Consider the following 21,658-nt stretch of genomic DNA (forward strand, 5'->3'; position numbering starts at 1 on the left):
GCTGTGATCGACTACGACTCAAAACGCCCATATCGATGGTGCGCGGTGTTTAAGCTCGAACTACCGGGTACGCTGGCTGGAACAGTTACTTGTGCGACACTCCGTTGACGACTTCCGTGTGCTGGGGCATTTCTGGATTGATTACACGTCGCCAACATGGATCCGCCGTCAGGCAACGGAGTTCCCTATGGAGGTCCTGTCGCCGAAGACAACATCATCAACAGAAGAGGTGGCGAGTCCATCTACCAGACCATTGTGCATTTGAAGCGCCGTCTCGCCGAAGTGCCAGGCTTTGATGGTCACCTGGTAGAAATGGAAGCTGAAGAGGAGGTTTCGGGCGACCTAGTAGCCTCGCTGTGGAAGTGCTTTCGACAAGGTTACCCGTTACTCACTATTTTCAACGCCTCGCAACCCGACGAGGTCCAACAGATTGACCCGGAGAAGGTCCCCGAGGCCAAACGACCCAAAGCGGCCACTTTTAAGTTCTTGCAGGCTTCCATGCATGATCTTGGCTTTGCCCAGCAAGACTGCTTTTTGATTACCGATCTGTACAGCGATAACATTACGGGCTTTATCAAGGTTGGCATGACCTTTCACTTGCCTTTTTGTTTCCCTTGCTAATTCACTCAGGTTATCAAAATGGTAAACCGCGTACTAGACTCATTGGAAATCCAAGGCCAGCTACGACGGCCGTCTCTTGCCATCCCAGGTTTACAGGGCGACCAAGGAACTGTCAAGCTTACCAAGCGCCAGCATATTTTAAAAGAACTGCTTGAAACCGAGCGTGACTATGTGCACCACATCCAGAATTTACAGGCTTTGAAGAAAGAACTCGATGAGACCGGCGCCCTGACTGGTGACAAGAGCCACCAGATCTTTTCAAACTTGAACATCTTGCTCGACTACGCCCAGCGCCTGCTTATTCGTATGGAACAGCACTATGCCTTGTCTGAGGAACGCCAGGATTGGGGTCGCCTTTTCCTTGAATCAGAGGCCGCTCTTCGCCAATATGAACCCTTTATTGCCAACCAGCTGTTGTGTGACGAAGTTTGTCTTCAGGAGTGGGACAAGATCAGGCTTGCCCCGCGCTCAACAGATCTAAAGCAAATGGTGGCTATGCCTGCAACCCTCAATAGCTTTTTCGTCAAACCCTTTCAGCGTCTGACGAAATACCCACTCATGCTTTTGGTTCGTTCCCTTCATTCTTTCTTACCCCCCCCCCCCTTTTTTTTTTTTTTTTTGGGGGATTGAAAATGCTAATAAACGGTTCAGGAGCTACGAAAGCAGATTGAAAACGAGGATTTGCAGAGTAACATCACCCGTGCAGTTGACATGATTCAATCTGTTCTTGACCTTGCCAATTTAGCCATTGATGAAGAGCATCTCAAATCCGCAATGGAAGACCTTGCCCACCGAGTGGATGATTGGAAGACCTTGAAAGTGGAGGCTTTTGGGAAGCTACTACGGTTTGGCACATTTACTGTGTTGAAAGGAGACACCAATAAGGATGCAGAGAGAGAGGTGAGTTATATAGAACAGCCCAGCATTGGGATAAGATTTGGCATTGCTCGTGACATCGCTAATAAAGATTAGTTTCATATTTACCTGTTCGAACGCATCCTTCTTTGCTGCAAAGATGTCAATCCCAACAAGCAAAAAACAAAACTAATTGGCTCCAAAGACAAGCCATCAGGGAATCTCAAGGGCAAGGCGCGTTTGCAGCTCAAAGGCCGAATTTACATGGCCAACGTTACAGACATAGTCGTGCTTCAAAAACCAGGTATGAAAGCAAGCCTCCACTAGAAAAAAAATCCGCCTTCTCACATGCGCTTTTTCAGGTTCTCATCGGATTCAAATCTTTTGGAAAGGTGATCCTGGGGTGGTTGACAACTTCATTATTCGATACACAAACGAAGATATAATGAAGAAATGGCACAAGGACATTGAAATGCTGCGGCAAGAACAAGCAGGCCAGCGCAATGTCCGACACACCGGAACTTCGGACTCGGAATTTATGTACATGCAAAATATGCAGGGAATGGTCAATCCATATCAACAGGAGTATGATGCCGAAGAAGATTCACAGGTGCAATCGGGGAGCTTTTCGGAGTTCCCCGTTAGCAGGAATGCATCGAGCACGAGTCTCCGAGCCCGGTCAGCAACTGGAGGGAGCAGCGGTTCCATTGCTCTTCCTGGGATGCGGGCACCGCCCCGATTTCCACTGCCAGATCTCCCCCCGGCACTCCATACACAGCTTTCCAACGGTAGCCTGTCGCCGGGCGAGCGATTCGTTCAGGACTCGTCATATTTCTCTCCAATAACTGAGACGCCTTCGACACGCTCGAGCTCGCAATCGACATTCAACTACTCCCGACAGATGTCCTCCTCTTCGACCGTATGGAGTGAAGAGTCCAACCGATACACGGCGCCAGCGTTATCCAGTCGAATGTCGAAAGACGGGCCTAATCACAATCCTTACTTCAGTGGAGCAACTCCCAACAGTAACGGCGCCAATGGACGAGTACAACGTCCATCTCTGCCGCCAATGTCCATCCAAGGCCAGCCGATGAACACAATGTCACAGAGGGTGCGCTCAGCCAGCAGTCCCGATATCCACAACCACAACCCTTCTCGGTATGCAAACGGGGGACACACGATGCAAACCATCGACAACGTCCCGGTTCCGCCTATTCCGCCGCAGCTTGCAAATATGAGAGCACCAGTCAACCGGAGTCAGAACAATTCTCCTACAAATGGGAATCTACCAATTCGATCTGCTGCTCAGACTCCCGTCAGTGGCTCGCGGCATACGCCTTCTGGCGGGTACCATGATCAACCGTATACCTCGGCACTGGCCACAAGCCAATCATCCCTTTCAAAAAATCCCCTTGCTGAGGCTGGGATGCTTGAATCTGAAGTATCGGGGGCTTCGGGCCCCGTCATGCCGACTCAGTTGAAAGCCAAGGTCAGTTACGATGGTAGCTACGTGACTCTTGTGATTGCCAGCAACATTCTCTTCCGGTCTTTGACAGATCGGGTGGATGCCAAGCTTGCGCGCTTTACGCAACGCTCCATCGGCAACAACACTGCTCGGCTTCGATATCAAGATGAGGATGGAGACTTTGTCACTATCGACAGCGACGAGGCAGTGCAGCTGGCCTTTATGGAATGGCGAGACCAGCACCAGGACGTCATCTCCCAGGGCCAAGTCGGCGAGATCCATCTGTTCTGCCAAGCGGTTGACCCCTAGATGGCGGCGCTGTCTGACTCTTTATTTTTTTATAATTCTTTTTCTGCTCCATGCTTTCCTCCTCGTTGATGATTCATAGCATTCCCAGGTAGTTTGCGGCGTTTCTCCCCAGTCGGCGTTTAGGTTGCACTTAGAGTGTATGCAGCATCTATCTACAAGTCCAGCGACTCCCGGACTGACTGACTGACTGATTGATTGAAGTTTTTGATAAATGATTTGTAAGTGTTTCTTATATTTCCATAGTTTCCAGCGGGTGGTTTATGATGTGCCACCGTCCACGTGTATGTCCAGTCATGAACGCTTCTACGACCATTTGATGTATTTAGTGCAGTTTATTATTGAGTTTTACATAGTGCAAGCATAAATCAATCCACGAATCCTGCGAACTACTACGGCGTAAATACTAAATAGGGCTAAGACGGTAGACGGAAAACACGCTGATGATCGGGATTCGACGCGGGGCGGGCTGTTGGGCTACGTACTTGGTACTTGGGCATAAAGGGGGCGGCATTTTGTGTGTCGATCTCCAACAGCTGATTCGACCGTTGCTCGAAAGCGTACGAGTGTGGTAAGTGGTAGCTACTTGGTTACTACCAAGTGCAGAGCATGTCTTGTTTTGTCGCTTCTGTGGCTTTCGGAGCGAGTCAGGGCCAATTGGAGGGGTGGGCGAGGATGCAGGTTGTACAGAAGGAGGCTGTATGAATGGCAGTAGATCCTCACTTCCTGCGCGATTTAGTAATGATAATTGGCAAATTAGGCCGGATTAACTGGGCTGTTGGTGAACAATTAGTCGCACGACGTACGTGGCCCCGAAACAAGAAATGATAAAAGCCGGCGTTGTTCTTTGTGTGTGTGTGTGTTTTGTTGAACTGTTAGTGTTGACCAACACACACCACAGCAGATAGATATACCCCTCTTCTTGTTTCTCTTCCTTGTCCCCCCCGTGCGTTGGTTGCCATTGCTTGCATCTTGCATCTTGCATCTTGCATTATTTCTCTCCTATCTAATCGATCGACCGCCGATAGTAATAAAGTGGGCTCCCTGTTCTTGGCGCTGTTCGTTTATCCCTTGCCAGCTCACAAAAGTCGCACAGCCAAGCCAAAACCACCGCCAAACATGTCGTTCTCCGGCCGCCGCTTGAGCATCCTGCGCCCCTCCGATGCCAGGCGCCTGTCCACCGTCAAGGACCTGTCCCTGAATGGTATGCTGCACAGCGATATCTGCTGGCCAAATACCAATGTTTGCTGGATACTGACTTTGGACGTACAGAGCAGCAGTCCGAGACTCACCGCGACTTCCGCGCTGCCCACGAAGGCCACAAGCCGCACGCCGGCCTCGACCCTTCTCGCGCCTCGACTGGAGTCATCTGGTGCACAGAGCGTGCCAACGAGCATGGCTTCTCCGAGCATCCTCACGAATGGGCCAACCTGGGCCAGGGCGCCCCAGAGGCCGACGACGACATCGTGGGCAGTTTCCCCCGTCCGACTTCGATCCCTGTCGACTCGGCCTCGCGCGAATACGGTCCCACGGCCGGCATCAAGCCGCTGCGTGCCGCCGTCGCCCGGCTGTACAATGAGCAGTATCGCCAGGGCAAGGAAAGCCAGTACACGTGGGAGAACGTGTGCATTGTGCCTGGAGGCCGTGCTGGTTTGATCCGAATTGCCGCCATTCTGGGGAACTCGTACCTGTCGTTCCCCATTCCCGACTACACTGCCTACTCGGAGATGCTGTCTCTCTTCAAGAACGTACGTCCTTCGTTATTTACTAGCGACAGAGCTCTGCTGATTTTGTAGTTTTCGCCCATCCCCATTCCACTGGCCGAAAACGACGGCTACCACATCCACCCCGACAAGATCGCAGAAGAGATTGCTCGCGGTACCTCGGTTATCCTGACCTCCAACCCACGTAACCCTACCGGTCACGTCGTTGCCAACCCAGAGCTTGCTCGCATCCAGGATATCTGCCGTGGCCGTGCCACCCTGATTCTGGACGAGTTCTACGGCGGATACAACTACACCACCGACTGTGATGGAACGACCCTGAGTGGTGCCGAGAACGTCGTGGACGTCGACGAGGACGGTATGCATTTCTTTTTTTTGCTACGTGTAAACAGCTACTAACAAATTCATCAGATGTCCTGTTGATCGACGGTCTCACCAAGCGCTTCCGTCTGCCTGGATGGCGTATTGCCTGGATTGTCGGCCCCAAAGAGTTTGTCGACGCCCTTGGCTCTGCCGGCTCGTACCTGGACGGAGGCGCCAACGTGCCCTTCCAAGAGGCCGCGGTGCCCATGCTGGAGCCATCGCTCGTCAAGCGCGAGATGGTCGCTCTGCAGGACCACTTCCGAACCAAGCGTGACTACGTCCTTGGCCGTCTCCACGAGATTGGATTCCGCATCAAGGACGTGCCGCAGGCCACTTTCTACATCTGGCTGGATCTGACTTCGATCCACCCTCCCCTGCCCGAGAGCGCCAACGTCAACGACGGTCTGAACTTTTTCAACGCGCTGCTCAAGGAGAAGACCATTGTCGTGCCCGGTATCTTCTTTGACCTGAACCCGGCCAAGCGCCGTGATCTGTTTGACAGCCCTTGCCACCACTTTGTGCGGTTGAGCTACGGGCCCAAGATGGATGTGCTCAAGCAGGGTCTTGATGGCATTGAGCGTGTTATTCGTCGTGCTAGAGGCGAGAACATTGGTCCTACCCTGGAGGACGAGGTTGCCATTGAGGACTAGGTTTATACGTTACGTACATTTGCTCGCATTTAGAACAGCAATATGTGAATTGGCTAGTATCTAGAATAGACAGAGACAAGAAATGAATGACAATGATATGACGAATAATTACTTGAATTGGAAATAATAATAAATAACTAAACAAGTAATATTATTGATTAGGGCCGCTCGGCACGTGACGGCGGTGACGCGCTCAGCGCTCCACAACTTTAATAGCCCGACCAGAACAACCTTCCAGCAAGCATCGCAACAGTTATATACGACACACGAATTACGGGTCGAGAGTGAGCTCTCGCTCACAAGCAACCATCCGATAAATAAAAATGCATCTTCTACAATGGCCGTCAATATTCTGCGCATTCTCAACTCGACCGTCTACAGCGTGCTCGCCATCGTGCTCTTCGGTCTGACGCTGCTGACGCCCGCCGATTTCATCTACCAATGCTGGCAGAACCGCCGCCTCACCAATATTTTCATTGTCGCCGGCGTTTATGTTGTGACAGTTTTGCTAGCTCTGCTGGTTTATGCGAGTCGCATCTACACACTGCGTACGGGTCTGGGGGCTATACCCAAGGCGTGGATCCCCGTGGCCAAGGGGGAAGTTGGGAAGAGCGTGCAGCGACTGGTGGACGAGGGACGACGGCGCAGTGCGATTATTGCATACCAGGCCCGACCGAGGGATTTGTTTTCGGAGGATTATACCAACAACAACAACACACATGATGAGGAGCTCTCGGTCAACGTCGAGCGGCCGCCATGGGGTCCCGTACAGCACGCCGGCTGGTCTGCGCCGTCGTCACTGGACCTGCCGGGCCTGCGGTACCAGCGCGTCATCGAGGAGCTTCCGCATTTGATCGAGGCCAAAGCCGTCTCTCTGGCGCCGTCCGATTCGCTGGTTGCGTCGGCGAACAATGTTTTTGGCGCAGACGATAACGACGTCGATGACAGGTACAACATTCCCGATCCCCGAGTTGTGGAGATACTACAGCGGCCAGCGACAATGGGACTGCGAGACTACGTGGCGCATTTGACGACATTGGGCTTGATTGATCCCCCCCAGCTGGGCGCTGAGTTTTTGGCTCTGTACGAACAAGCGCGGTTCTCGGCACGGCTGCTCGTGGAAGACGAGTTTCGCAGGCTGATGAGCATATTTGCCGAGATCTTGAGGGGCATGAGGGCGATCGACGACAAGATCCTGCAGGAGATCTTCTACGCAGCAGATAATTACTCTGAAAGTAGCGAATCGTTCATCGGCCCGTCGGACGAAGAGGGCGAGACGGACACGCTGGGGACGGACAGCCTGCATCGGCAGCCGAGTACTACCTATTCGTCGGCCGGCGGCGACACGAGCAGCAGTTTGAGATCTGTGCGCACGGCGCCGATGGTGCAGCCGGCGTCTTCTTCTTCTGCTGTCGGATCGAGTCCGTCGAAGAGGTCACTGCACCGTGCTAGGTCGAATATCTCGCAGAATTCTTCTGGCGGCAGTGTGATCCGACTGGTCAAGACGCGCAGTCCGGAGGATCTGCCGTATGCAATAAACATGGGTGGGAATTATTAGGTCTTTTTATATTCAGTATATATGTATTTTTTTAGAGAAGAGTAATAGTAGTAATACAATAATAATAATTGGCTATTTTGCATTGCATTCATGTTCACGAAGAAAAAGACTAGGCGCAAAGGCGGATCAGATTAGATCTGGCCGCGTGGCGGCGCCCCGCCATTATCAATCAATATCACACTCGCCCACTTCATCCGATATAATATTACACTTCAAGTGTGAACAACCAGTATATTTATACTATATATTTATATAAGATGCAAAAATTCCTCCGCCGCGGCGCCGAGCTGCTCACGCCGCGCACCGGCAGTCCAGCCAACGCCAACGACAACGATGGCGACGGCTTCACCACGGCATCCTCGCACACAGCGCTTTTCCCTGCTGTCAACCACGCCGTCGACGGTGACGACTGCGACCGCGACTGCGCCAGCTGCACCATCCACTATCCAGCGCGCTTCGACGTCGAGCTGAACGATACGCTATACGGCAATGTCAACGGATGGGCGACGCATGCGCTCGTCGCGACGGGCAAGACGGACTGGGTGCGGGATGTCGCGGACGAGAAGGGGAGTGTGATGGAGGCGATTGAGCGTGGCGGGGCTGAGCCGCTGAATGGAGTAACTATCCCCTCTTTTCCTTGTTACATTATTATTAAAAGGAGAAGAAGGAGCTAAAAAGAGAAAGAAACTCAAACTGTCCGCGTCGAATATCCCCGTGCCAGACGAGTATCACGAGGCCGACGACGATGCGAACCGACCGACGACTGTTGCGCTGTTTCCGGCGTTTACCATTATCGACCATGTCACGCCTGCGCTTGCGCCGGATCTGATTAGATACTTTGTGAACCCATCGATCACGACGACGACACCGCTGCGCTCCATACCTATTGCACCGGCAACCTTGGCTGTTGAAGGAGAAGAAGGAGAAAAAGAAACCCCCCTCCGCGCACGCCCATCTCCACACGCAGCTGTGATCCTGCTCTGTTCGCAGCGCACGCGAGACGCGCGCTGTGGCCAGTCGGCACCGCTACTCAAGCGCGAGTTTGAGCGGCATTTGCGCGCGCAGGGCTTATACAGAGATATGAACGATGAGCGGCCGGGTGGCGTTGGAGTGTACTTTATCAGTCATGTTGGCGGGCACAAGTACTCGGCAAATGTGATTATTTACAGGAGGCGGGATTTTGAGTGGTATAAAAAGGAGGAAACACAGGAAGAAGAAGAGGTGGATGGTGCGGTGCAGGGCATTTGGCTGGCGCGCGTCCGGCCAGAGGAGTGCGAGAATCTGGTGCGCTTTACGGTCATGCAGGGCAAGCTGGTCAAGCCAGATCAGTTGCGAGGCGGCTTTGATCGAGAGAGGGGGCTTACCAGTTGGTGATAAACGTATAGAGAGTATATAGACTTTGATATTTACTGATCATTACAAGAGCTCCACGGAAATGCATGAAAAGTATCCTAGTATTAATACGGTATCATGGCGATCAATCAATGAAATTGTTTCATGACGATCGAGTAACTATGTCTACTTCCTTGCCGTACATGTAGGCGACGTATCACCATGCTGAATATCGTAACCCTAGATTCTAGATTGGTCAGCCCCAAGACGATCGCGCCTCGCAGCTGGGACAGATCACATGCGTCGAGGCTTGCATCGTCGATCTTCGATACAAAGTTCCCCGTGTCTCTCGCCATTCTTCTGCGTGACACATGCCATTTCAGTCCATTGGACGGCGACATGGCTGCATGTTCGTGGCAAAACAGTAGAACTAAATATCCCAAGACGCCGGAATGTCTACGATCAAGCGGCCAATAAGATAAGCAGAACTTTCAGCTGCGGCCCACCAGCTGATTTGAATGGCGTCTTGTTTTGCGCCACCATTGGCGAGAGACGTCCGGCTGCAGCAATAGTCTTCCATGTAGGTACTGGAAATACCGCACCTGCAGGCGATTGCATTGTACTGTATAGCAAGCAAGACACAAGCCAAGAATGTGTAAACAGCTGGCGCATGTTCATACGTAATGTTGATAAGTACGGTGGATGTACATACTCGTAAATCAAAGCATGCAGCTAGCATCGAAGCCTTATCGCCATGACTTGCGATGTGCTTGGTAGGCCTAGGGCCAAGTCGTACCGGTATGGTGGATGCGCAGGTTGGCAAACGATCAGCCTCATGTGTGACAGGTAGTCAGTGGTCAGCATTGTCGTCGGCAGTTGCGAGCCAATAATGGCAGTTCCAGGTATTTTTGGATCGTGTGGCGCCGGGGGCTGCAACTGTCGTGATCCTGCCAGCTATCATACTACGTACTATCACGATAGCGATAGTCCCAGTGGCCAGCACCAATTGATAGCTATATTAAAGGGGGCAATATACGAGGTTCGTTCGTTATCACTGTATCGCCTTTGAACAACACAGCCTCTCTTCGTGACCGGTCCCTGACTCGTTGTCTCACCGGTGGTGGCCGACCCGACGGCTGACGACGCTAGGCTGCGTTATTGGGTACGACCGTGGACGTGGGCATGGGACGGACTGTAAGCGCCTGGGCTATCACTATCAGGCTTCTGCGCCCCATCATGCATGTACTTGTAGGGAGTCGGAGACTGGTGCAGTGGTAGTAGCGTCGAGAATGCGGGGTTGGCAGCTTGGCAACTCGGCGATACTGTTAGCGAGCGAGGTGCATTCCTTGGCGGAGATGATTGCTCTGCTGATTGCTGTCAAGGCCATCGCGAACGCGGTGTGTTGTTTTCTCTCGCACGTGTTAGGCTGAAGTGGCGGTGGTAATCAGTCGTACATAGCAAGGCTGAGGTGGAGAAGACGGTAGACAAGTAACTGGCGGAGAATCACCACATCGATCGGGCATGCATGAAGCACGGAGTAACTAGTGAGCGATACGCGATGCAAGTTGGTTGGATGTGTTGGTCTTGTGTTGGGTGCAGGAGAAAAGAAGGTGAAGGTGAAAGCGGCGCAGAAGGGAAGGAGGGGGAGGAAGGCCGTCCCGACCGCCCGGGGTGAGTCTATCCTCTTTTCTCTTCTTCCATCTTACTATTACTGTTATTACTATTATTACTTACTACTATTATTACTTTCTAGTTCCTACCGAGGGATCCGCTGCAGATCGAAAAGACCAGCCAAGACTCTCTCCAGTCTCGTGATATATCCTCCCTATCCAAGTCAACGTCTCGACCATGTTCGGATACTCCGTACACTCGCAGCTTTAGCGAGATGGATCGTGGATGCCATGCTCGCTCGTATCCATGTCGGCTACTTCCGATCGCTCGATGCGGGGAACAGATACTCCATACAATGACTCCAGAGTCCAGGCGTCTGGACATCTCGTATCGGACTATCACAGTCAAGTGATTGACGGTTGGGGGCAAACGGGCGACGCATCCTCAGGGGTCCTGTCCTAGTCATCCTATCTAGGATCTAGTCCGTGGTGTTTATGCCATATGACTGCCGGAATGCCAGCGATCACTACCAGGGTACTGGGAGTCCAGAAGAGACTAAAGAGTATAGCCATGTCGCAGTCGCAGTCGTACTCGCTTTGCGTGAGAGCAGCGGCGGCCCACAACTTAAATCCTTCCCTGGTCTGAAAGCGCGTCTATCCGCTAGCTAAGGAAAGCTATCCTCCAGGGATGACGGGTCAGCACTTGCCAGGTTTGAGTTTGGCTGATTCATATGGGACAAAGACAGAGACCCAGCAGACTGGGCGGAACCGAGGGGTTGTTCGCATTACGAGATAGCGCGTGTTGGAAAGTAAACAGCGATTTGCGTACGGCCCAGGTATTACAAATTACCGCCCGCGGCCGACCGGACGCTAGCCCGCGCGGGACAAGCGCGCCCCGCCGGGACCACTGCTGGCCGGCGCGCTAGCCGTAATACACGTAATGTCACGTACGGTCACGGCATGTGTCAACAGAAAGCAGTCCCCGATAATATTAATAGCAAGTAGTATTACTCCAGTATTGATTACTTCGTAGGAGCACACTCATAGTCATAGTAGTAGAAGTAATAAGCATCAGCTAATCACGCTGGCCAGCATTAATACTCGCCTCCCCCCAACACGTCGTGCATGGATGGATACCCCAGGCATCACTCCATCTATTATTACTATTAGTAGTTCTTGACTATTAACTGCTAAACCAGCCAGCCGGCGTCCCAATCACAGCCCTTGCCCGTTCCGACTGGTTCTTCCGCTGAGTCTTTTTGCCGTCTCTCTTTCTCTCTCGCTCTCTCTCTTCCTTCTCTATTTATCGCCCGCCGTCCCCACCCCACCCGCAAGCTATCTCCCGCAACTCCCTGTCATTCTATCTTCGCCATATACGCACACACCCTCATTCTCATACATACACATCTCGTCATCGACTCGGTGTTTGTGTTTGTGATCCAATATAACATTCTCTCATCATGGCGCCTGGCGGTGGTCGCGACTTCAATTGCTCGTGGGACAAATGCGGCAAGGTACGACGACGCCCTGCTTTCCTAATCCGGACACCACAAAAAAAGTCACTGAGCTGATGCTTTTTTTTCTCTTTCTTTCTAGTCCTTCAATCGCAAATCTGACTTGTGCCGCCACTATCGCATCCATACCAACGAGCGCCCCTACCACTGCACCGTGGCCGACTGCAACAAGAGCTTCATCCAGCGCAGTGCGCTCACCGTGCACTCGCGCACCCACACAGGCGAGAAACCGCATGTGTGCGATCACGACGGCTGCCACAAGGCGTTTTCGGACGTAAGTTTCTTCTTGTCGCCTTTTTATAGTTATACAAAACTGACCGGTCAGTCGTCGAGTTTGGCGCGCCATCGTCGCATCCACACGGGCAAACGTCCGTATATCTGCCAGGAGCCCGCGTGCGAAAAGAGGTTGGTTTTACTATTTTGCCAGAAAACAAGAAACCTTTGGAACTAACTGAATAGCAGCTTTTGCCGGAAAACGACCCTGACAAAACACCAATCGCGCTCGCACCCACAGGACGACTCGCGCCTGTCCTCTGTAGAGACCACGCCCGAGCATGTGTACCAAACCCCCGTGGTGTCCTCGATGGCACCGACGCAGTATATGCTAGCGCAGCCTGCGCCCTCGCTCTACCAACAACAGGACTTTTACCAAACACCTCACAGTATGCCATCACACAGCATGCCTCTAGCGCAGCCGCCTAGCCTTGTGCCGCATCACCACCCAGTGTCAACAGTGCATGCGCCGCCGGCAGCAGTCGCGCCAGTGGACCACCAACACCAACAGTACGCGCAGATGATGCAGCAGCAGCAGCAGCAGCCTCGATACAATCCGACGCCGCGTCCGACTAGCTACATTCCAACCGAATACCCGCCGCAGCCTCCGCCGCCGTACCCCGGCCACCATCATCCACACACAATGGTGTCGGACGCCCACCCGATGATGATGTCGTACCAGCCGGAATACCAGTACAAACCACCACCGGCGCGCATTCTCAACTCGCAAGAGGGAACCGACTGGGGTTTTCTCGGCATCAGCTGATTGTTCTTTACTATAATTCTCGACATGATTGTTACGATCCGGAGTTGGACGTGTGTTAAAAAATGGTTGCTTTATTTTATTTATTCATTATTTTTGTCCAAATGATCTATGAACGACATACTTGTATTTACTATTGGATTTACTCCCCTTGGTTTTTTTTTCTATCGAAAGACTGCCTGACCGAAGAGGCAGACATGTTTTGGTAGCATGTGATACCCTAGTTGCTATTACATAACGAGTTCAATTATTATTATTATTATTATCATATTACGATTTAATTGCCACAAGACACATTTTCTCCTTTTCTCCTCGGTAGAAGTCCCCAGAGTCAAAAATAATTATGTGGTGGCGTGCAGCCAATCATTTCCTCGGTGAATCTCTTGATTGATTTTAGAATTTTTGACACCGCTAGGGCCAAGAAGGAGAGCCAAGGAGCCAAGACCCTCAAGGGATTCAAGGGATAGAGCCATGGGTCGGAGGTCGCCGTCTCCAATGGGACGGCAGCATGTCAAGCTGAAACACTAAACAGATTACCAGGCAGGAGCACTAAAACAGGCTTATCATGGAGTCAGGGTCCAGGACAAGAAACTCCAGCAGAAAATTATACTTTTTGGGGTACACGGAGTACATACGTCCTTACTGGTACGGCGACGTGGAGTGGTACTATGATCATCAATATCATTAATATCGTTAAAGTTCGGTGACTGCGTGGTGGGTGCGTGGGATTCAATGGATGGCATTCCAGTTGCCAATCAAGGGGTGAGGGTGAAGGTGAGGGGACTCGGTTCGGGATTTGGCTGGCATCTGCACAGTCAGAAAAGAAGCAAAAAAAAGCGTGGTTTTTTTTTTTGGTGAGTGAGTGAGTGGGTTTTTTGTAAATTATGGAGTGGACCAGTCTAAGCCTCGTTGGTACTAAGTCACTAACATGTGGATATAGCCGAGACGTGGGTATCTGGATACGCTAGGGCCCGATTGGGAAACCACCACTGGGCGGGCCCCATTTCTTTTTGTTCGGTCCAGCCAATAGGGTAAAGCACATCCTTGGCACAAAAAGCTTGGCTCGGGTCACAGACAGATGACTGCGGGGCGTTCGTGGGGAAAAGCATCTATAAACCTCGTATTCTGTTGTTTTTTCCTGGAATTAGACTTTTGAAAATAAATTTAATTTTATCCAACGTTGAGCTAACTTGACAAAAAAGAAAACATGGAGTAGTGCTCTCCAATCAACCATGCAGCGCCGAGCCACACCGTCCCAGCAGACTGGAGCGGGCTCCAGAGTTCTGGATCGTCCCGTCCTCGTATTCACCCCGACTTCCAAGTACTTATTGTTTTATTCTGTGTTTAACTTTTTCTTTTCTTTGCTTTTGCAGAGTCTATTCTATGTTCGTGCCTTATAGTCTATCCCTAACTTGATGTAACCGGTGAATGAGTACGACAAAAGTAAATTACGCAGAAAATAGGATGCGGTCCTGCCGATCAGTCCGGCGTCCAGACCGGATCGAATCGACTCTCTACGTACAAAGTTCTTGGCACTCATATGTAGAAACTCAGCCACACACTGTCATCTGTCAGTGGCAGCTTGCTAAGCAGCTTTAGTCTGTTCAAAAGAAGCATCATGGTCCGAGCCATGATGATTGCCTTGGATTGTTCCCAAACAGAGTTTGGAGTCCACTCCTTTTTGTCTACAAGTAGCTTAGCGTGGTTAGTCAGACTAGTCCTGTTTCGGGATAATGGTCCCGAAAGGGAATGGTCTCCATTTGTGGGCCCCCATTCACTGCCAACCAATAGGAAGCAACTAGTGACATCCCATGACGCTTGTAAAAGCGTAATCAACTGATCTAGCGGAGGAATTTTGGATTGTCTTTTGAAGATCATGGCTGTGCTCTTCATGTCTATCACTGTGGTTGATAACTTAATAAAAGCTCGTGTTTAATCGCGCCATGTGGATCGTCAACCTGGCCACTGTTAAAAGTTGCTAACGGCAGGTTGAGACGAGGGCTATGGAAATCGCATCGACTTCCGCATGTGTTTAGTGGGCAATATCAACTGTCTTGGCTGTAAACTCTGATGGTAGTATAGGCCATTACTCTGTCTATATTACTATACTCTGTGTCTATGTTCTATAATCTGTGTCTATACTCTATACTCTGTTCTCGGTAGGTCAAGAATACCATCTTGGTTCCTCCCAAGATTAACAGTCTAGATCCTGCAAGTCCATGGAAACTCTAGCCGGACCCCCCAAACTCCAACCGGAAAACCCACACGACAATCCTAATAAGATTAGCAACGTCGTCGATCCAAATACGTTGAACCAATTACTGTAGCATCATGTACGTGGGTTACTGGTACGATGGAGTCCCCAGTACGGAGACTAAACACTTAGGCGCCCGGTGAGCAACTTACGCACTGAGCAGCAGGCTGCTTGAGCTGCTTAACCTTCAATCTTTGAACAAGGGTACGTACTCTGTATTACAACTTACATATCATTTATTATTTTAGCTAGGTTTAACTGGGTAAGTGACGATTATTGCCTTTCTGGTCCTTCATGTCATTTGTCATTTTCTTCGTACAGCGCTTTTAGGGATTTTAGCTTCGGGGAAAAGTTGTACGAATAGCATGATTACTGATATAGTAGTATATCCCTCAGATATTATTAACTCATGATGCTAAGCTTGCTAGACTGCTAGCTCGCGCTTGCTCGCCGTGATTGGACACACGATAGGTCAACTCCTGACTCCCTAACCTCGTGGCAGTGGGGCATCTTCGTTCTCAACTTCGCCGTTTCAAGTGACAAGAATCAAACGGCTGTGTAATACACGTGTTTTGCGGGAATAAGAAAAAAAAAGAAAAGCATTCCAGAGTCCAGACCTGTAATGAGTGGACTTATCTAATTCCAAATCGTCTAGTAGTAAGCTCCTGCAGATAGCTACATGTGAGTTTACATGCCAAGCATATATCACCAATAGATACACCAACATCTACGTACTCCATATACTCCGTATCAATTAATGCAATACGTAGTACTAACTGTCCCATTCAAGCAGCGCCATGTGGTTGGGTAGCAGCTGGGTCGGAAGTCGGTTCCGACGCACGTCTGATATGGATATGAGACGAATAATATACACTAATGAAATGCCAAGGACATGATAGACAATGACATGTCAAAAACAGAAAACCAAAACCAAAAAAAAAACCGGTTTGTCTTGCGATTCATGCCCCTCCCGCGCTTGGCAAAAAAAACAATACCACTAGTAGCAGACAATACCCCCGGTACGGAACTGTACACTATACAGAGTAGTATATACACCAGTAGCCACCCAATCATGCCGCAGAACAAGCGAGAGTCATCCCGGGTTACAACTGACGGTAACGTTCTTGCACGGACCAATTGGCACTTGACATTTTCACTACGTACCTCAGTTACCCGCGAATAGATTACATTACATTACATACATTTGCAAATACCGAGGGGAGGCCGAGATTCCTCCAGTGCAGTGGATCTCTCAGAGAGGATAAATTGATCAATGGATGACTGTGGGGATAGTATTACAACTTAGCCGTGACTTGCCTATCAGGGGGGGGCAATAATTCTAACCAACAGCCAACGTTGATAACCAAACTTGATAAGTTGATACTACTACTTGGTAGCGTATTAATTGAATACAATCGCGACTCGCACGCCAAGCTACGTATTTATATGGAGTATCTATCGGCGTTTGCTCAATTGCTGCTTGAATGGGGCGAGATTATTATTAGTAGATACTAGATAGATAGATGTTGCCATGCTAATTCGGGTGGTGTCATCTGGCCACGTACCTTGCTTGGTTCGGGCTGTACACTCTTAATGATGTCAGATCTGCGACTATGGTGTATACACTGTCCAATGACTAGTGTCAATGTCAAAGTTGACTAATGTGGTTCGAGCAGTTATTGACTTGTTAATCATTCGGGTTTTTTGACTGTGCTTGCGATTCATGAGTGTCGGTCTATTCTTTGGTGTCTTTTTAAAAAGTTGTGGTTGTATAATCGTTCTAGTTAATCTCTTCTAAACTATCAGATAGCGTAGAAAGAATATTACTACGTGAAGAGTTGCTGATTACTTATTCTTGATTATTTCTAGATGAGAGAATATGTGATTATTGTTGATTGAAAACTATAAAACCTCTTGACATGTCAACTATGTAGATGTCTATGTAGTACCAGCATAGTTAAAATGTTGTCTTTGACATGGTCAACTAGTGCACATGTGTACATATATGCCATAGCGAAGTAGGTTGGCTAAAGCGATTGACCTTTGTATTGATCAATTGATTCCATGCTCAATGTTGAATAGTATGTTTTCACGACCCCTGATGTTGGTGCATCAGTTGTCTAATGTCAACCTTAAAAATGTCCAAAATATTATCAATGGATCAGATAAAATATATATAGAAAACATCAATTAACCAGTTGACAAGAATGGATAAGATTGCACACAGCACTGAGCCCATACCACGCGCCTCTAATCAATCAGCCAAGATAACCCCAAAGTCTCTACCTTCAACATCTCCCATACATTTTACACACATCACTGTTGACTTATACTTATACTTCAATGCTGTAGCTATGCTAATCCAGCCAATGGCAGCGTCCCAGTGGGGCTCCCGCGGCGATCCAGGGACCGAGCAAAAAGAATTCAATGCGGCTTCCCCAAGTTTATATCACGAGCAATCAATCAATGAACCACCCACAATTCCGATATACTATGCAGCGCCCCTGACCACCGCAACTCTCCAATATCTACCTCTGCCATGTCTAACCCCGAGGACGAGCCGCGCCTGCAAATCGCGCCTGAGAAGCTCGACGAAAACATCGTTGTTCTCATCACCGGCGCCAACACGTGCGTTTTGAAGAACAACTCGCCCTCCCCCTTCCCAAAGGCATCGTCAGCCAGCTAATTAACAGAAATTTGATTATAGTGGCCTCGGATACTCGACATGTTGCCGCCTCGTGGACGAATTCGCCAAATCTTATCCAGACACCTACCGACTGACCGTCATCTTCACCACCCGCCGTCCACCAGCACAAGTCCGGTCGACGCGCGATGACTTGACCAAGTATGCATCGCGCCATGGGGATCAGCTCGCCAGCCGCGTGCAGTTCCTTGCCGAGACCCTCGATCTGTTCAGCCTTCATTCCGTTCGAGCCCTATCGCGCCGCCTGAATCGCAATTTCACAAAACTCGATGCCATTATCCTGAATGCCGGATGGGGAGGATGGAGTGGCCTCAACTGGCCAAAGGCCGTCTTCTCAGTCCTGACAGACATGGTGAATGCCACAACCTGGCCTACGTATAAACTCGCCAAGGCCGGCGTGACTACCCCAAGACAGACCCAACTGGCCGAGGAAGAGCCCCTGAGCGCGGTGTTTTGCGCAAATGTGTTTGGCCACTATATGCTTGCGCACAACGTCATGCCTCTGCTCAGACGGTCTGGAAAACCAAACGGGCCAGGGCGCGTTATCTGGATCAGTAGCATCGAGGCAACGACGACGGTTTTTGATGTTGACGATATCCAAGCTTTGAAAAGCGAGGCCCCCTACGAAAGCTCCAAAGCCCTGACCGACATTCTGGCCCTGACATCGGACCTGCCCAGCACTGCGCCATGGGTAAAGAGCTTTCTAGCTGCCGATTCGTCGGAAAGCGAATCGTCAAAAGAGCCATCCACCACCACCGGCCCACCACCTCTAAACTACCTGAGCCACCCGGGCATTTTTGGCTCCTCAATCGTGCCCCTCATCATGCCTCTATGGTACTGCATGCTCGCCGCTTTCTATATCTCGCGTCTACTCGGCTCCCCCTGGCACACGGTAACAACCTACCTCGGCGCAAACGCACCGGTCTGGCTCGCGCTCAGTCCACAAGAAATCCTCGACGAAGCCGAAAAGCCGTATCGCGAGAACGGCGGCGGACATGCGAAATGGGGGTCATCGACAGACAGGCTTGGCCGCCCCCGTGTCGCAAACACGGAACTCGACGGTTGGGGTTATGGTGGTGTCGTGGGCAGGCCGCCTGTTGTGCCCGAGGACCGTTCTCGTCGCCGCAAGCCGGGTATGAAGCTGCAGACGGCTGAGGATAGGCTTCAATTTGAGGAGTTGGGGCGACGCTCATGGCAGTATATGGAAGAATTGCGCGTCGAGTGGGATAGGTTGCTCGATGTCTCCGAAAAGTCGCAATAATCGCAAGGGAAAAAAAAAAAGGGCGTTGTTCATCTGATTTTCTCTCAGCTACGATTTTTGATGGAATCTCAGTACGACAAACAATTTCGAATGTACATTTACATACATACATAAGAGATGCATCACTAGAGATATACTCTAATAATATTAATACACATACGAATAAATAGCAAGTTTGCTTGTGCCTTTCTTTTTGATTGTTTTCAATAATATTATTATTACGTGCCTATCATAGTAAACCCATGTTTATCCTCTTTTTCTCTCTCTTTTGTTTCCGGCGCCGCCTTTGCACCTTTTATTTTTTCCTTTGAATAGGGAGGAAAGTCAAGAATATCTACAAAAACCAGTATCAACTTTTCCTTTTTTCCCTTTTCATTTTTCTTTTTGAGTATTCAGATATCCTCCTTCGCCACCCCACCGATAATACGGAGAGTAGACACTTTTTAAGACCGACCGCTAAATTTCCTCCAACAATATCCGGACACAACGCGATGGATAAACGGGCATTAAACATGATATAGACAATCCGGGGCAAGAAACGGGGAAGAAGAAAAAGAGCAGAGAGATGAGAACGTGTATGCAAAGCGGGTATGCAGTGATTGATATTTGACATCAGAGGACCAACAAACTAACTCCAGATCAACGGAGAATGCTATAAAAGAAAAATAAAAAAAATTATAAAGGATCCCCTTCTTTCACCACCAGGGCCTAGAAAGGGATAGCATCGACTCGAAGAAGAGGATTAGGGTCGGAAATTATATGGCGTAATGGTGGTATGACCGATGGGGGGACATCATGACTTTACATGATAATCGCGGGAACTGCAAAGATATTATTAGCATTATCCACAAAGAAAAGAAAAGGAAAAAAGGAGGGGGTACCATCAATGTTCTGCTTGATGCTCTTGTGAGGCAGAATCGAGCCACCATTCACGTAAACCTCATCCGCAATCGTCACATCGTCACCAAGAACGGTGACATTCTCAAGGCGAGCCCATTTGCCCACAGAGCTGTTCCAGCCGACAATGGTCGACTTGACCCAGGCATGGTCCTTGACCTTGGTGTTTTCCAGAAGAACACAGCGCTGGAGACGGACTCCGTCACCCACGACAACGTTGGGCCCAATCACCACATTAGGCCCGATGCGACAGTTTTTGCCGACTTTGGCGGTGGGATCCACCATCACGTTCCCGCCATAAACAAAAGGCTCCGAAGATGGCGCCAGCAGCTTCGAATTGTTCTTGGTAAGCGACGACAGGTACAGACAGGTACCCGAAAGGAAGTCCTTGGGTTGACCGACATCCATCCAAAAGCCTTCTAGGTCGAAAGAGTGCAGCTGGCCTTCCTTGACGATGGCGGGGAAGGTCTCCTGCTCGATAGAAGTGGGACGTAGCTCGATGCGGTTGAGAACGCTGGGGTTGAGAATATAGATGCCGGCATTGATGCGGTTACCAACGAATTCCACGGGTTTTTCGACAAAACGGTCGATGCGAGAAGCATGGTTCGGCTTGTGCACAACAACGCCGTACTTGGAAGGCTCGTCGACTTTGGTGACCACAATGGTGCCTTCGTCGCCGTGTGATTTGTGGAAATCGGCCAGCTGCTGGAAGGGATATTCGCAAATGACATCCGAGTTCAGGACAAAGAACGGCGAGTCATCCTTGCCGAGGATCTTCTCTGCTAGTTTCAGGGGGCCGGCGGTGCCCAGTGGCTCAGACTCGACGGAGAACTCAATCTTCACGTTGTACTGCTCTTCATACTACATGACGACAGTTTGCATTAGCCCAATGCAATTTTTTTTTTTTTCCATTAATTTTGTTTTCCAAAGCATGTACCTTCTTCAGGGCGGCAACCATAACATCAGGTCGGTAGTTGACGGCCAAGACAATGTCGGTGACACCAGCAGCAGCCAAGCTCTCGACTTGATGGAGGATCATGGGCCGGTTGGCAAACTCGACCAGGGGTTTGGGGAGGGTGAGCGTCTGTCATTTTGATTAGAATGTGCACTTTTCTCTCTCTCTCTCTCTCTCTCTTCTAGTTTGTTTAGGTGGGCGAGGAGGGGCAGACTCACGAGGGGTCGCAGACGGGTGCCAAACCCTCCGACGAGAATGAGAGCTGTTGACGATCATTGTTGTCAGTTGTGAGGGCAAGAATGCAAGGGAGAGCCAGGGCGAGAGTTACCCTTCATATTGGAAGTAGTAGTTGGTGGGATGGTGGTATCTAAACACGTGTTGTCGCCGAAGCGGAAGACCGTCGCAACGTGGAGGGAGGAAGTTGTTATTATTGCACAACCGTGGCTGGAAGAATAAGTAAAAACAGTCTCTCGGCGACGACGACGAGCGAGTATCCTGGAGTCGAAGGGTCAAGATGGGCCTGAGACCAAGCTCCCAAGTGTTTTGCAGTGCG

At 50.2% G+C, this 21,658-nt stretch overlaps 5 protein-coding genes across 5 annotated transcripts; 4 read left to right on the forward strand and 1 right to left on the reverse strand.

Moving 5' to 3' along the window:
• Positions 1 to 156: 156 nt before the first annotated feature.
• Positions 157 to 3,250, forward strand: TRUGW13939_02846 (uncharacterized protein; the record flags this gene model as incomplete). Its single annotated transcript, XM_035486033.1, has 5 exons — positions 157 to 579; positions 631 to 1,188; positions 1,273 to 1,521; positions 1,594 to 1,780; positions 1,839 to 3,250. The coding sequence occupies 5 exons, from the start codon at positions 157 to 159 to the stop codon at positions 3,248 to 3,250; spliced, it is 2,829 nt and encodes a 942-aa protein (XP_035341926.1).
• A 1,116-nt stretch (positions 3,251 to 4,366) lies between these two features.
• On the forward strand, positions 4,367 to 8,916 carry TRUGW13939_02847 (uncharacterized protein; the record flags this gene model as incomplete). The annotated part of the gene is made up of 8 exons (XM_035486034.1): positions 4,367 to 4,451; positions 4,520 to 4,995; positions 5,044 to 5,329; positions 5,383 to 5,966; positions 6,223 to 7,528; positions 7,656 to 7,687; positions 7,800 to 8,159; positions 8,227 to 8,916. 8 exons carry the CDS (start codon positions 4,367 to 4,369, stop codon positions 8,914 to 8,916), a joined length of 3,819 nt encoding a protein of 1,272 aa, XP_035341927.1.
• Positions 8,917 to 11,944: 3,028 nt separating this feature from the next.
• Positions 11,945 to 13,037, forward strand: TRUGW13939_02848 (uncharacterized protein; the record flags this gene model as incomplete). The annotated part of the gene is made up of 4 exons (XM_035486035.1): positions 11,945 to 11,998; positions 12,081 to 12,272; positions 12,324 to 12,403; positions 12,461 to 13,037. 4 exons carry the CDS (start codon positions 11,945 to 11,947, stop codon positions 13,035 to 13,037), a joined length of 903 nt encoding a protein of 300 aa, XP_035341928.1.
• A 4,790-nt stretch (positions 13,038 to 17,827) lies between these two features.
• On the forward strand, positions 17,828 to 19,253 carry TRUGW13939_02849 (uncharacterized protein; the record flags this gene model as incomplete). The annotated part of the gene is made up of 2 exons (XM_035486036.1): positions 17,828 to 17,916; positions 17,996 to 19,253. The coding sequence occupies 2 exons, from the start codon at positions 17,828 to 17,830 to the stop codon at positions 19,251 to 19,253; spliced, it is 1,347 nt and encodes a 448-aa protein (XP_035341929.1).
• Positions 19,254 to 20,054: 801 nt separating this feature from the next.
• TRUGW13939_02850 (uncharacterized protein) lies at positions 20,055 to 21,440 on the reverse strand (the record flags this gene model as incomplete). The annotated part of the gene is made up of 5 exons (XM_035486037.1): positions 20,055 to 20,074; positions 20,135 to 21,011; positions 21,088 to 21,234; positions 21,324 to 21,367; positions 21,434 to 21,440. The coding sequence occupies 5 exons, from the start codon at positions 21,438 to 21,440 to the stop codon at positions 20,055 to 20,057; spliced, it is 1,095 nt and encodes a 364-aa protein (XP_035341930.1).
• Positions 21,441 to 21,658: the final 218 nt, after the last annotated feature.

The sequence above is a fragment of the Talaromyces rugulosus genome, chromosome II (assembly GCF_013368755.1).
Source record: "Talaromyces rugulosus chromosome II, complete sequence".
Taxonomy (NCBI): domain Eukaryota; kingdom Fungi; phylum Ascomycota; class Eurotiomycetes; order Eurotiales; family Trichocomaceae; genus Talaromyces; species Talaromyces rugulosus.